The following is a 12465-nucleotide window of genomic DNA, read 5'->3' on the forward strand; positions in this document are numbered from 1 at the left end:
CTTTGACTTGACTCTGATGATCTGGACACATCTTTCTGCCTATATAAGTGTTATCTCTTTTCTGGGTTTCTTCACATTCGCCTGTGTGTGTGAGGGGAGGGTGAGGGTGATAAGGTGTGTGTGTACTTGTATGTCTGTCTGATTTTGTGTGTGTACTACAAGAAACTTTTAAAAATCTGTTTTTCTTAATTTTATAGTGATTCAATTGATTAATTTAAAAGTCCTTTTGAATTAATTTAGGCATGCCATGCTTAAATAATCATTTTGAATATAAGTTCCCATTGGGTTATTTATAATAATAATTTGAATATAGGAATTCCTGAACACAATGTGAATATTTATCCTAGATACTGCAGAAATCTAAGCCCTGATTTAGCATCGAGAGTCCTACTGACTTTAACACGATGTCAGGCTCACTGCCCTGCGGCTTTCACTCTTATCAAAGGTCCCTGAGTTAGCCACAAGTATAGAACGTTAAATAATCCAAGAGGTGGTAGTTTAACCTTTTTTAATAAACATCTTTGCCTTTATTTTTCCCACAATGTTTTTAAAACTCAACTATTATGTATTGGCACATGCTAGACAGTGAACGGGACAGAGAGAACAGAGCTGCGATCGGAAACTCTCACGACTTAGCATCAACAATTTGAGAACAGACTTGGTAATCTTTCGGATATTATACCAAATTAACTATTGAAAGCTTTAGAGTATTAAAGTGTTAAAGTTTTTTTTTTAATGAAGACTGATATTAATATTTTATTTTATTTTTCTTGTTAGTGGAAGTACTGGGGATTGAACCTGGAAACTTCCACTGAGCTCTACCCTCCCCACTGAAGTATTAAAGTTTTAAAGCAGTGGCTACAGAAGTTTTAGAATTTAACTATAGGTTATATTTATTCCTACCATCTGGAAGAAGCCTAGTATCAGAAAACTGGACTGAGGTTCCTAGATGATTGTCATGAAATAGAAGGGTAACAGCGAGGCAAGTCTCTTTCTCTAAAAGTACAAATTTTGTAATACAAAGAGATGGGGGTTTTCTAGCTGACCTCTAGGATTAATTCTAGATTTAAACCTGTACGTTCCAGTTTTAATATAAATGCAGAGGTTTCATATAGCTACTATGAAGAAGTTGGAAGGCAAAAAGGCGTAATTAGTGCATGATTTTCCAATAATAGGACCATTAGAACCTTTTTATCTCGTACAAAGAAAATGTTCATTCCATTTTTTTGAAAGAAAGAATGCTAATTAATCTGGGAACAATATCTCCAAGGAGATGGTTCAAAATAATTTTGCCTGGACAGCAAAGAGGGGTATGGTTTGGATATGAACTCGACTAATATAGACCATCTGTGGGTAATAAATACTCAAAAGCATTTGCTATAGAAAAGAACATTAAACAACCATTATGAATGTTTAAAATACAGCAGTATTATTCAGACTAAAAATGTATAGACAGCTTCCATCAGGTTATTTTTTTTGACTCTGTTACCTTAAATTATCTAACACAGGATTTAAAAGTGGGCTAGTCATCAACAAAATGACCCTAAGAAAGAACCCGGTAATCATGTCATTATGCCAAGTAATAAAAACTTCAGGGGGCTTCATCAAATAAAGATGACATCTAACTTATATCCATTTCCATTCTGCAACTGTATTTTGGCATTAGAGTAGAAAGCATACATACATACATACATATCACATATATACACTACTCTCATCTAAATAAAAGTCTACATAAAACAATATAAATGCAAGCTTCTAATATAGCAACATAAACAATACAAATTTGATTCTGGAGTATAATTATTTACACAGTTTTTGTATTATCCATTTAACTTCAGTCACCCTACTTCCAAAACGTTTCTGAATTTCACATTGAGAATCAGACTAAAAGTTTCAGATGGTGTGAAAGACTTTTTTCTTTTGTTTGTTTTTAAATCTCAGCCTCGTATAAGAAATGTTGTTTAATAGGGTATATAAGATGTTAAAAAAAAAAAAAAAGAGGATTGGAAGTGGATCTGAAAAGTATAATCATGATTGCATTTTCTATTTTGGCAATTTTAGTGGCAAATACTTCGTTCAGCAAGGTGTCAGGAAGGGCCTCCTGAAAGTCGGTAGCGTTGCCAAGAATATTTATAATACAGCAGAAATGCCGTAGTAAAACATGAACGTCAAAGCCTCATTTCTTGCATTTGTGGCTTAATTTTATGGTCCATTTTTGAATGGTCTCCATAAGTGCACTCATGAACGAGAATTTAGATTTGGCAGGCTACACGAGTGTTCCCACAAGTGATGTCGAATAAATCCTGAAAAACCTTTCCTTTTAAATGACACTTTATTTTAGCTGAAAAGCTTTAAGTCCCCCAGAAATCGCTTTTGCTAAAGCACATTCATACAGGGCTGTCCCTATGCATCAAAACTTACTTGATGAAGCACCCTGAAATACACTTTTATGAGATGCATAAAGTCAAATTTTATTACAGTAACAGCAACAAAAAGGAAATTTGTATCAATCCTCTTGTTAGAGATTTTCACTTACGAAGCCTAAAAACATTTGAAGTCTAATAGCTGCTTTCTTTTTTTTAAACTAAGAATAGTTTTGAGCTATAAACTTGCTTTACATATTAAACAACTGGTAGTCATTTGAGTTCTAAATCTCTTTAGTTGTATTATACAACCCTCTGTTTTTTAAAAAGCTGATTCTGAAATCACCTCTTTCATTAACACAGTGTTATTTTAAATTGATGTTAAGATACACTGTGATAGGAAAAAAAATTCCACTAAAATCTTCTATAAACAACTTTAAATATCCTAATACCGAGAATGGCATTACCATCTCTCATAAAGTTATCTTCATTTTTATATTAGTGCTCTAACTGGGAAACATTTCGTCATGTTTTGTTTTTGTTTTTTCCTTACTGTTGATACAGAGTTCTGTGGTTAACATTAGAGTTGTTGAAGCTACCTTAGTGTGGCTTGGTGCTGAAGTTGAGCTGTGCTAAAATGATTTAAGGGTGAGGGAAAAACACAGGAGTTAACTTTTCTCCCCACCCGGACTGCCTTCCTCCTGTTCCATGTCACTCCTGTCCTTTATGTCAGAGCTCCCTTCCGGGACTTACAGCAAGATATTCATGAAACTTTTTCAGTTGTCTGTTGATTGACTTCTATTTGGTTTGCACAAGACAAACTGGACGACCTTACTGTCTTTGTGAAACACATTTCTAATGTAATTTATCCCCCAAACGTATTCTATAAACCAAATAATATGATTTTCAAACGATTTCCCATGAATTCCCTAGAATAATACTTTCCAAAAACCAGTTAGAGATCATTTCATCACAATCATCTTGGGGCCTTATTAGAAATAGAGATTTGCTAACCCAAGCCAGGTTTAAATATTTGGTCACTCTGGAATGCTATAATTTGATGCCTTCCATAATGATATTCTTTAAAAATATACCCAATACTTATTTAAAGGGGAGACAGAAGTGCATAAGGAAAGAAGAGTGAAGGAGGGTTCTGTGGAAAGAAACACAGCACACACTCTATTGCCTTCAGCAGTTCAACTCTGGTCCCAAAGCTGCAAGCCCCACTCAGTCTTTTTCAGACTGGGACCCACTTCCTTAGATGGCAGTTGGGTGGCGACCACTCTTGTTCAAACATTACCTCTGGGTGTGCTATATACTCTATGCCTCCTACTAATTATTGTACTATCTCTAAAGAAAGGGCCCACATGTACATATTTTCTTTATATTTTCAGGGTATTTTATGTCCAGTGATCCGTTTAAATTTCTGGAGATCATTACAGATTCACATGCAGTTGTGAAAATAAATGCAGGAAGGTCCTGCATATCCTTCTCTCATTTACTCACCATCACATTTTGCAATAACTAAATAGAATAATACAACCAGAAAATTGACATTGATGTAATCCATCAACCTTACTCAGATTTTACTAGTTTTACATGCATTAATTTGTGTGGCTGTATGTTTATTTAGCTCAAAGAACATTTTAGTTTTATCGCATGTGTAGAGTTCTGGGATCATGACCACAGTTAAGATGCAGAGCAATTTCATTGCAAGGGTCCCCTGTTGTATCCTTTTTTATGGCTACAGCTACTCCCCTTCCTTCACTCTCCCTGACCCATAACAACCATTAATCTACTCTCCATCGCTACAATTCTGTCATTTTAAGAGTGCTATATAAATGGAATCATACAATATGTAACCTTTCGAGAGTGTTTTTTTTTTTTTTTCACTTAGCATAATTCCCTTGGGATACATCCATGTTGCACCTACCAATAGATGATTCTTCTCTTATTGCCGAGTCATATTCCATGGTACTAATTTAAGACAGTTTGTTTAACAACTCATCTGTTTAAGGGCATTTGTTTCCAGTGTTGGGCTATCATGAATAAAACTGCTATGAATATCTGTGTATATAGATTTTATGTGAATATAAGTTTTTTTTATACTATGCAACTTTTATTGTTGGCTAGTCTTTACAAATAATGAAAGTCAGGAATACAAAGTTTGCAAGGTCAAATCACTATTTAGTGATGATCTATTACTAAGATTTTGATGAGTAACAAATTTCTTTTTTCTTTCACATATATGTACTGTCCATTGTTTCTAAGAACAGTTTAGAGCTTTAGCTTTTTAAATTTACATCATTATCAAAGGAATAAAGCCAACCACAAAATAAGGATCAACAGAATGCTGTAATCCAATCATCAAACACAAAGTTTTAATACCTTTGTGATAAATGCCCAGGAGTGCAACTACCGGGTCCCATGGTAAGCACATGTTTGGAAATGACCATACACTTTTCCAGAGTGGCTGCACCATGTTACATTTTCAGCCACAGTGTGTGCATGACTCAATTTTTCTGAATCACTATTTTTTTCTTTAATTTCAGCCATTCTGATATGTATGTAGTGACACATCATTGTGGTTATTTATAAATGTGCGTTTCCCTAATGGCTAATGATGTTGAACATCTTTCATGTGTTTATTTGCCATTTGTAGATCATCTTCAATGAAATGTCTGTTCACACCTTTTGTTCTTTTTCACATGACATTGTTTTAATTTTGAATTTTAAGAGTTCTTTATGCATTTTACATACAAATCTTCCATTGCATATGTGGTTTGCAAATATTTTCTTCCAGTCTCTAGCCTGCCTTTTCATCATCTTCACAGGGACTTTCACAAAGCAAAAATTTTAAATTTTGATAAAGTTCAGTTTATCACTTTTTCATTTTATGTGTTATGCCTTTGGTGTCAAGTCTAGCTCAAGACACTGAAGATTTTCACCCATACTTTTTTTTCCTAAAAGTGTCATAGTTTTACATTTAAGTCCGTAATTCATTTTCAGTTAACTCTGAAGTTTGAGGTTTAAGTTAAGGTCCTTTTTAAAATTTTTGACTATGAATGCTCAATTGTTCTAGCACCATTTATTGAAAAGGCTAACCTTCCTCCACTGAATTACCTTTGCATCTTTGTTAAAAATCAGTTGAGCATATTTGTACGGGTCAATTTCTGTGTTTGGTGCTGATGCACCATGGTTCACCAGTCCATTTTTAGTCTGCCTTTGCTAACCCATCCCAGAGCTGTTAATTTAGAAGCTTCCAAGGAGGGGCTTAGAACTGTGTATTTAAAATTAATCACAGTGGTAAATCTGATGTACAGTCAAGTTTGGGACCTGTGCCCAGAGGTTACACAATGATTTTTCATGAATCCTTGCTGAGAAGGTTGGTGGTGAAGAACTAGAAGATAGCAGGTGACTCTGAGACTCTGTTAAATTAAATTAAATTAAATTAAATTAAATTAAATATATTAAGAAATATTTAACATTGAGGGAAAGCTATATAAAATAAGAAGTGGCCACCTACCAACTCACCACTCAGCTTAAGAAATAAAACACTGGTTATACAGGTGTAGCCTTTTGAGGTTCCCCTCCCTCCTTAACTACACCTACCTCTCTCCTGTCTCCAATCCAGAGGTAACCACTCTCTTGTATTTCATGATTATCACTTCCATGAATTTTCTATATTTGACCATGTGAAATATGCACACACGTATCTGTACATACATACAGATTCATGTCTGATTTGTTGTTTCAGTAAAAACTTGAAGAAAAACCATCAACTTGATCAGAGGGCAACTTATCATTCTCACCAGTTCTCATACTCAGACCACAGCATATTCTCGTCTGGTTTAGCCCAGTTTGCTTAGATTTGGATGTGTTTACTGCTTTCTTTGTTCATGTGCTATTTGACATCTCAGAACTCTATTCTGAGATTATTTTTCTTCCTGAAATTTATCCATTAGACATTCCTTTAGACATGAGTCTCTTGGGGGATAAACTCTGTTTCCGTTGGTCTAAATATAACTTTATTTTTTCTTATTATGAAATAACTTGTCTGTAACTTCTTGGTGGATAGTTATTTTTCTTTCAGCACATTCCATGGTGTATTAGTTATCTACTGCTGCATAACAAATTACCCCAGGACTCATGGGGCTTAAAACAACAGTAAACAGTTAGTATCTCTTGCAGTATCTGTGGATTAAGAATTCTTAAGTGGCTAACTGAATAGTTCTTGATTAGAGTCTCTCATGAAAGTTATAATCAAGTTGTTGGCCAAGGCTACAGTTGTCTGAAAGCTTGACTGGAGGATCTGCTCTCCAGATGATCCACTCAAATGGCTGGGAAACTGGTGCTGATTATCAACAAAAGACCTCATTTTCTCCTCGTGTGGACTTCTCTACAAGACTTCTGAAATGTTCTCATGACACGCCAGCTGGCTTTGTCCAGAACAAGAAGTCCAGACACCAAGACAGAAGCAGCAATGTGATTTATGAGACTGTTCAGCCCACTTTGGCTAGCACACAAACCATCTCTAAGTGTTAGCAGGATTACACAAAGGTTGGTTTACCTGAAAGCAGGGATCATGGGGGTCATCTTAAAGTCCAGATCCCCCAATTACCCTGTGACTTTTATTGTCACTGATGAGTAGCCTACTGTCAGTGTATTGCTATGCCTTTGCAAAAAATACTTTTTGCTCTTGCTGTCCTTTTAATCTTCTATTTGTCTTGAATATCCTGGAGTTTTATTTATTTATTTTTATTAATTTTCTTGTGTTTCATTCTGATTCTTGAAAATGAGGAGTCGTATCTGCCACTAATCCTCCCAAATCTATAGCCAGTATCTTTTTGAAAATTGGTCTTTTCCCCTTTCTCTAATATTTCTTCTGATAATCCAATTTGACAAATATTACTTTCTCATTATATCCTTAATGTCATAATTGTTTTTTTTCATAATTTGTCTGTTTTTCTGTGCTGAAATATGATGATTTCCTCATATCTTTCTTTCACATCCTTAATCCTTTCTTAATCTCTAATTGTTGTTTAACCCATCCATTGCTTTTTTATTTTTGATGACTGTTTATTGTTTACAGTTTTATTTTCAATGATGTTTATTATTTATAGTTTTTCTTTCAAACTGCCTCATTTTTATAATATCTTATTTCCAACTCACTTTTATCATTTTCTCTTTTTATCTAAAGATTTCGGCCTGATTATTTTTATTCTGATGATTAGAGCATCTGAAATACTCTAAACTACAGTTCTATTGTTTGTTTTTAATCCCTCTTGATTCTTTGTCCTTAGGGCTTGTTATTTTTTGCATAATTCCATATTTGATTTATCTAAATGTGTTGGAATCCTAAGGGGGCTATGTTCTCAACTGCTACAAAAAACACAATGGCTTATATTTGACTATTGGGCCATTTTCTAGAACTTGTTTTTGGCTGAAAACAACCGCTATTGTCTTCCTTATTTTTCAGTCCTACCAAACATTAAACAGATAAGAAGCGGGAATGAGTTTTCTCTGAGAAAAAAAGCTCCATGATATCAGATACTATCTTACATTTTCATTTGGCTATGTTTTTTTCTATATTTAATTTCAGGTTTATATTCAGAAGCACTCAGATTTAACAAATTCATCACCTTCATTCTAAACTCATTTTAAAATCATGATGAAAGGCATAAACCTAAAATAGATTTTCCTCTTTCATACAAATTACTTTCATCAAGTTTTACACACATACCCACAATCACCCACTCATGATTACAAATGCACAGAGGATATGGAGAGCACAATTTTCACCATGTATTCTTTTCTTTCAAGAGAACGTAGGCTAAAAGAAATCCACACTGTCCAAGTTACATCTGAATATTTCTACTTTTGATTAAGCCTTCTGATAAGTCATAATAGTTTATGTACTAAACCAGATTTATTGCCCAAAATTTTCCCCCTCTAATCTGTTCACTGTCCTTTGCATAGCACTGCAATTCTCATAATTTCAGAATCTTCAGTTCAGATCACTGATATATGAATGTGAATTAAAATTAGTTCACCTCAAATCTGGCAAGCTCTTATAGACATATGTTGTCTAATATGTAACATGTCTGATATATTTTAAGAAAGATATATTCTTGAAAGGTTGAGTGAAAACTGAATTTTTGAAAGCAATTCTCAATCTAAATGTGCTATTAGACCTTGCTACATAAAATGTATTAGTTTTTTATCAGCATAAAGTGAATAATCATCTTACAGCTTCTTTGTTTAGAGAGACTTGATCTAGATGCGGGTAAAAAGAATAATAGATTAAATTTCTTGGTTTCTTAGCCAAAAATGGCCTTTTGGGTCATTGCTAGCGGTAGATATCTGATGAGAATTATAAATTCTCTTCCCAGGAAAATGCATATACATGTGGAATTTTACATCCAGTTTCAGAAGATCCATGGACCCCTTGAAGACTGTCCATGGACTCTTGGTTATAATTTCCAAGACCATGAAAAAACATAATTAAGTGGATAAAGGGACCAATAGTATTACTTAAGGAATACTATACCATCTTATATATTACTTTACTCTTTATTATTATGAGAAATAAAGAAAATTTTAATTTTACATTCCAGGATTTAAAAATATAAACCATGTTCGAAGGTCTACTTTATATATGTTTTTGACATGTTATGCAGAAATGTATTTGACCATTTTAATTGCCAATTTATCCTGATATAAAAAATCGCATATTTTTAGAAATAAAATTTGGAGAATAATTGATTTGCCAATTTTTAACAGTACTAAGCATTACTTTTTTATCTACCTGTATAACTCTTTTTTTAACATCATGCTATAGAGCAGAGACCTACAGTGCTATGTCATATTTCTACTCAGTGCACCTACCAGGTTCCATTTCTTTATTTTTCCTAGGACTAAAAGGCTTTAGAAAAAACAACTTTATATTGTCACATAATACCTGTCCTATCTTTTTTATGTTGGTTTTGGCTTTGTAAAATACACATTATGATGATTATTAATGACTTAAGTATAAGGGGATAATATTATTAATTTTCTTCTATTATATCTGTAACACTTCCTCTTCCCTCTGAATATTTGGAGTTTTCCTGAATGTAATTGCATGAAGACACTGATGTAGATGTATTGTAATATAACCCCTTCTGTAACACTAATGCTAATTCTGTTAACATGCAAACAATTTCAATTAAACACACACAGTGGCTTAACAGCTGGTGGTCTGACTAGAAAGAACAGTGAATAGTCCCTCTCCCTGATAACTCTCACAGACAGTAGATGTCCTGGATAACAAAATACTCTTAATGGAAATACTGAATCTAAATGAACTTTCTTTAATTTACTATTTTGTAGCCTAAGAGTTTTATTAATTTTCAATCAGGGTTGTGTGTAATAAACATCAAAGTTCATTTGGATAAAGAAACTTTAGCTAGACTTCTATTACTCTACTGAAGAATATACTTAACTGGAATAAAAGATTTTTCAGTATTTCCCAGTGTGACTGGGGGACCCCATATTACCATTGCTCTAGAGGGAATTGCAGAAGGTGTATGGGATTGAGTGAAATATATCAGTCTGGATCCAGAAGGAGTATTAAGACAAACCATGAGTATCATCTCACTTGGTAATTATTTATCTGATTGTGTAAAACCTCTCTGAGAAAACGTGCAATAAACAAACAGTCAATAAATATTTTTAGTAGGTAAAATGTGAAAAAATAAAAATTTTAACATGTCACTGAGACAGACAGAAAAGGAGAACTATGAAACAATGAAACAGAATTCTGCAGCTTGTTAAATATTAATAAAAATACATATGTGAATTTCAAAACTTAGTAGAGAAGATAACTCATATGTACAGATTGCTATAGAACACACTAGAGAAAGTAGTAACTGTTAACGAGAGTTTAGAAGACAAATTTGGGACATCATAAAAGGACTCATGAGTTCAGTACAACTTTGGCCAAGCCTTAAAGGATGGATAAGATTTGGGCAGCAAGTGATGACAACAGGACATGGAAGGAGTGCTGTGGACCAAGGAACAGAGGTAGACATCTTAGGGTATTTCTGTGGACTAGCTGGACAATGGAGTTGGTTAATACGAATGGTGAGATATTAAAGCTAAATAGGCAGAGAGGTCAGCACCCGATACTTCTTGGGCTTTTAGCTAAGAGGAAAGGGCTTCATTCTGTAGGCTGTGAGTGAAGAGGGGATGAACAATCTTCAGTAAGATGGGGTTTGTCCTGAGCTGGCCTCACAGCTCTACAGCAGAGACCAATAGCACAAGGGTTTGTAATTTCAATAAGCCTGTATCCCACACATTCTCAATTATTTATAAAAAAAAAAAGCACTTGTCTGAAAATCAGCAACAAACAGAAACATGATACACGTATAAATCTTTTTAATTCTAAGATGAGACTGGTAAATATATAACACTTGAGGTTATAATAAACAGCACCAGCATACTTTTTCCACCAAAAAAAAAGTCAAAAAGAAGCAACAGTATACTCAACACACGAAAAGTATTAGCAGGAACTGAGAACTTCTGGTAAGTACTGAGTTCAAAAGCACAAACATTCAGTAGGAGGTAGGTGGTGTAAGTTTCTAGAAGACATGTAGTTAGTGAAGCAAACAAAATCAGTGTTGTTTACTACTTGTCTGGCATCAATCAGTCTTAGGCATGAGTGAGAAACTATTCTCAAGCGTCGAGACTCTAAATATATCAGAAATTGTACCAGAGTTACCGGAAGATTATACATAGTTACGCAAGTCAAATAGCTTTGGTTTTGTGACTCTAAAACATCGAAACTCTTACCTCGCACAACAAGGTCTGCGGAAGCTGAAGAATTGTCCACAATCGTCTGCGCGGTGCATGTGTACCTTCCAGCGTGTTTCAGCTGGGCATTCCGGATGAGCAGCTCCCCATTGGAATCCAGCTGTCAGCAAAAACAGCAGCCATGCAAATCAGTACAATTTCCCCCCATTAAATGGTATTTAGGATATCAGAGGTCCATTTCCCCCCTAACAGAATGAACGCCATTAAAAAGGCATCTGTTTTAGATCTGCTGACTGTCTGTGGGTTCTTAGGTTATTTAAGCGCTGGGCTTCAGTATCTCAAGTGAAGAACGAAGCGAGTGTGTTACTTCAGGTCTTTATTTTTAGCCTTAACATCTCTGACATTCTATTATATCTATCATTAGAAGGCCTTTTGAGAGATGGCAAGGGATGAAGGTATTTCACAGATATCTTTTAAAGAGAAATGGTAAGGTCTAAAAATCTTGACGCTGAATGTCAAGGAGGATAAAGAAATGCTTTGTGGCCAGGAAGAATGATTAATTTGGTTTCCCCAAGCCAATCTAAATAACTGATTTCAAGATATGCCACAGTTCATCTTACAAAGATACTAAAAGTGTGCAGAAACTGTCAAAATGGACAATTCTACTAACGTGTTCTGTTTGGGCCAAAATATAAGCTCCACATGGGCAAGGATTTTTGTTTTGGTCACTGCTCTATCCTCAGTGCTTAGAACAGTGTTCAACATATATTTTTTGAAGCAGGCTTGAGGGAATTTTGCTTATGAATATAAGGCACCATCTCAATTCAATTTCTAAAAATAGCTAATGTTTATTGAATGGTGTCTCTGTACCAGGTCCTGGGCTATGCAAGTATATATATAATATCTCATTCCATTCTCTTCTGACAACAGTCCTATGAGATAGGTCCTTTTTGTCCATTTTATTAAAGATAAAAGTGAGACTTAGAGTTGCTAAGTAATTTAACTATACCTACTTGCTTTGGGAGAGGGAGCAAAATCTAGTCCACACTCATTATCTCCAAAATATTCTCTTAGGGGAAAAACTTGGAAAATTCAAATTTTAAATAGGTTTTTCCTGAGAACCACAGATATGGATTTACTATTGCAATCATAGGTATCCAGATAGATTAAAGGATGAAAAATTAGTGATTAGGTTAATGTTCCACATTATAGATGAAAAGTACTGTTTCTGATATATGGCAGACCTGCAAATTTTAAATTTTGATTATTTTATGACTATACATGGAATAAATGCTCTGCTTCACCA

At 34.4% G+C, this 12465-nt stretch overlaps 1 protein-coding gene across 5 annotated transcripts in view; it reads right to left on the reverse strand.

Annotated features, from left to right (window-relative positions):
- Nucleotides 1–12465, reverse strand: part of CNTN1 (contactin 1) — a 286623-nt gene that overhangs the window by 74542 nt on the left and 199616 nt on the right. For all 5 annotated transcript variants that reach the window (XM_045507046.2, XM_045507047.2, XM_010970535.3 and 2 more), the window contains one exon: nt 11199–11319. In XM_045507046.2, coding sequence (XP_045363002.1) covers nt 11199–11319 — 121 coding nt within the window. The remainder of the gene's footprint in view (nt 1–11198; nt 11320–12465) is intronic.

This window comes from Camelus bactrianus, chromosome 12, assembly GCF_048773025.1.
Source record: "Camelus bactrianus isolate YW-2024 breed Bactrian camel chromosome 12, ASM4877302v1, whole genome shotgun sequence".
Lineage (NCBI taxonomy): Eukaryota > Metazoa > Chordata > Mammalia > Artiodactyla > Camelidae > Camelus > Camelus bactrianus.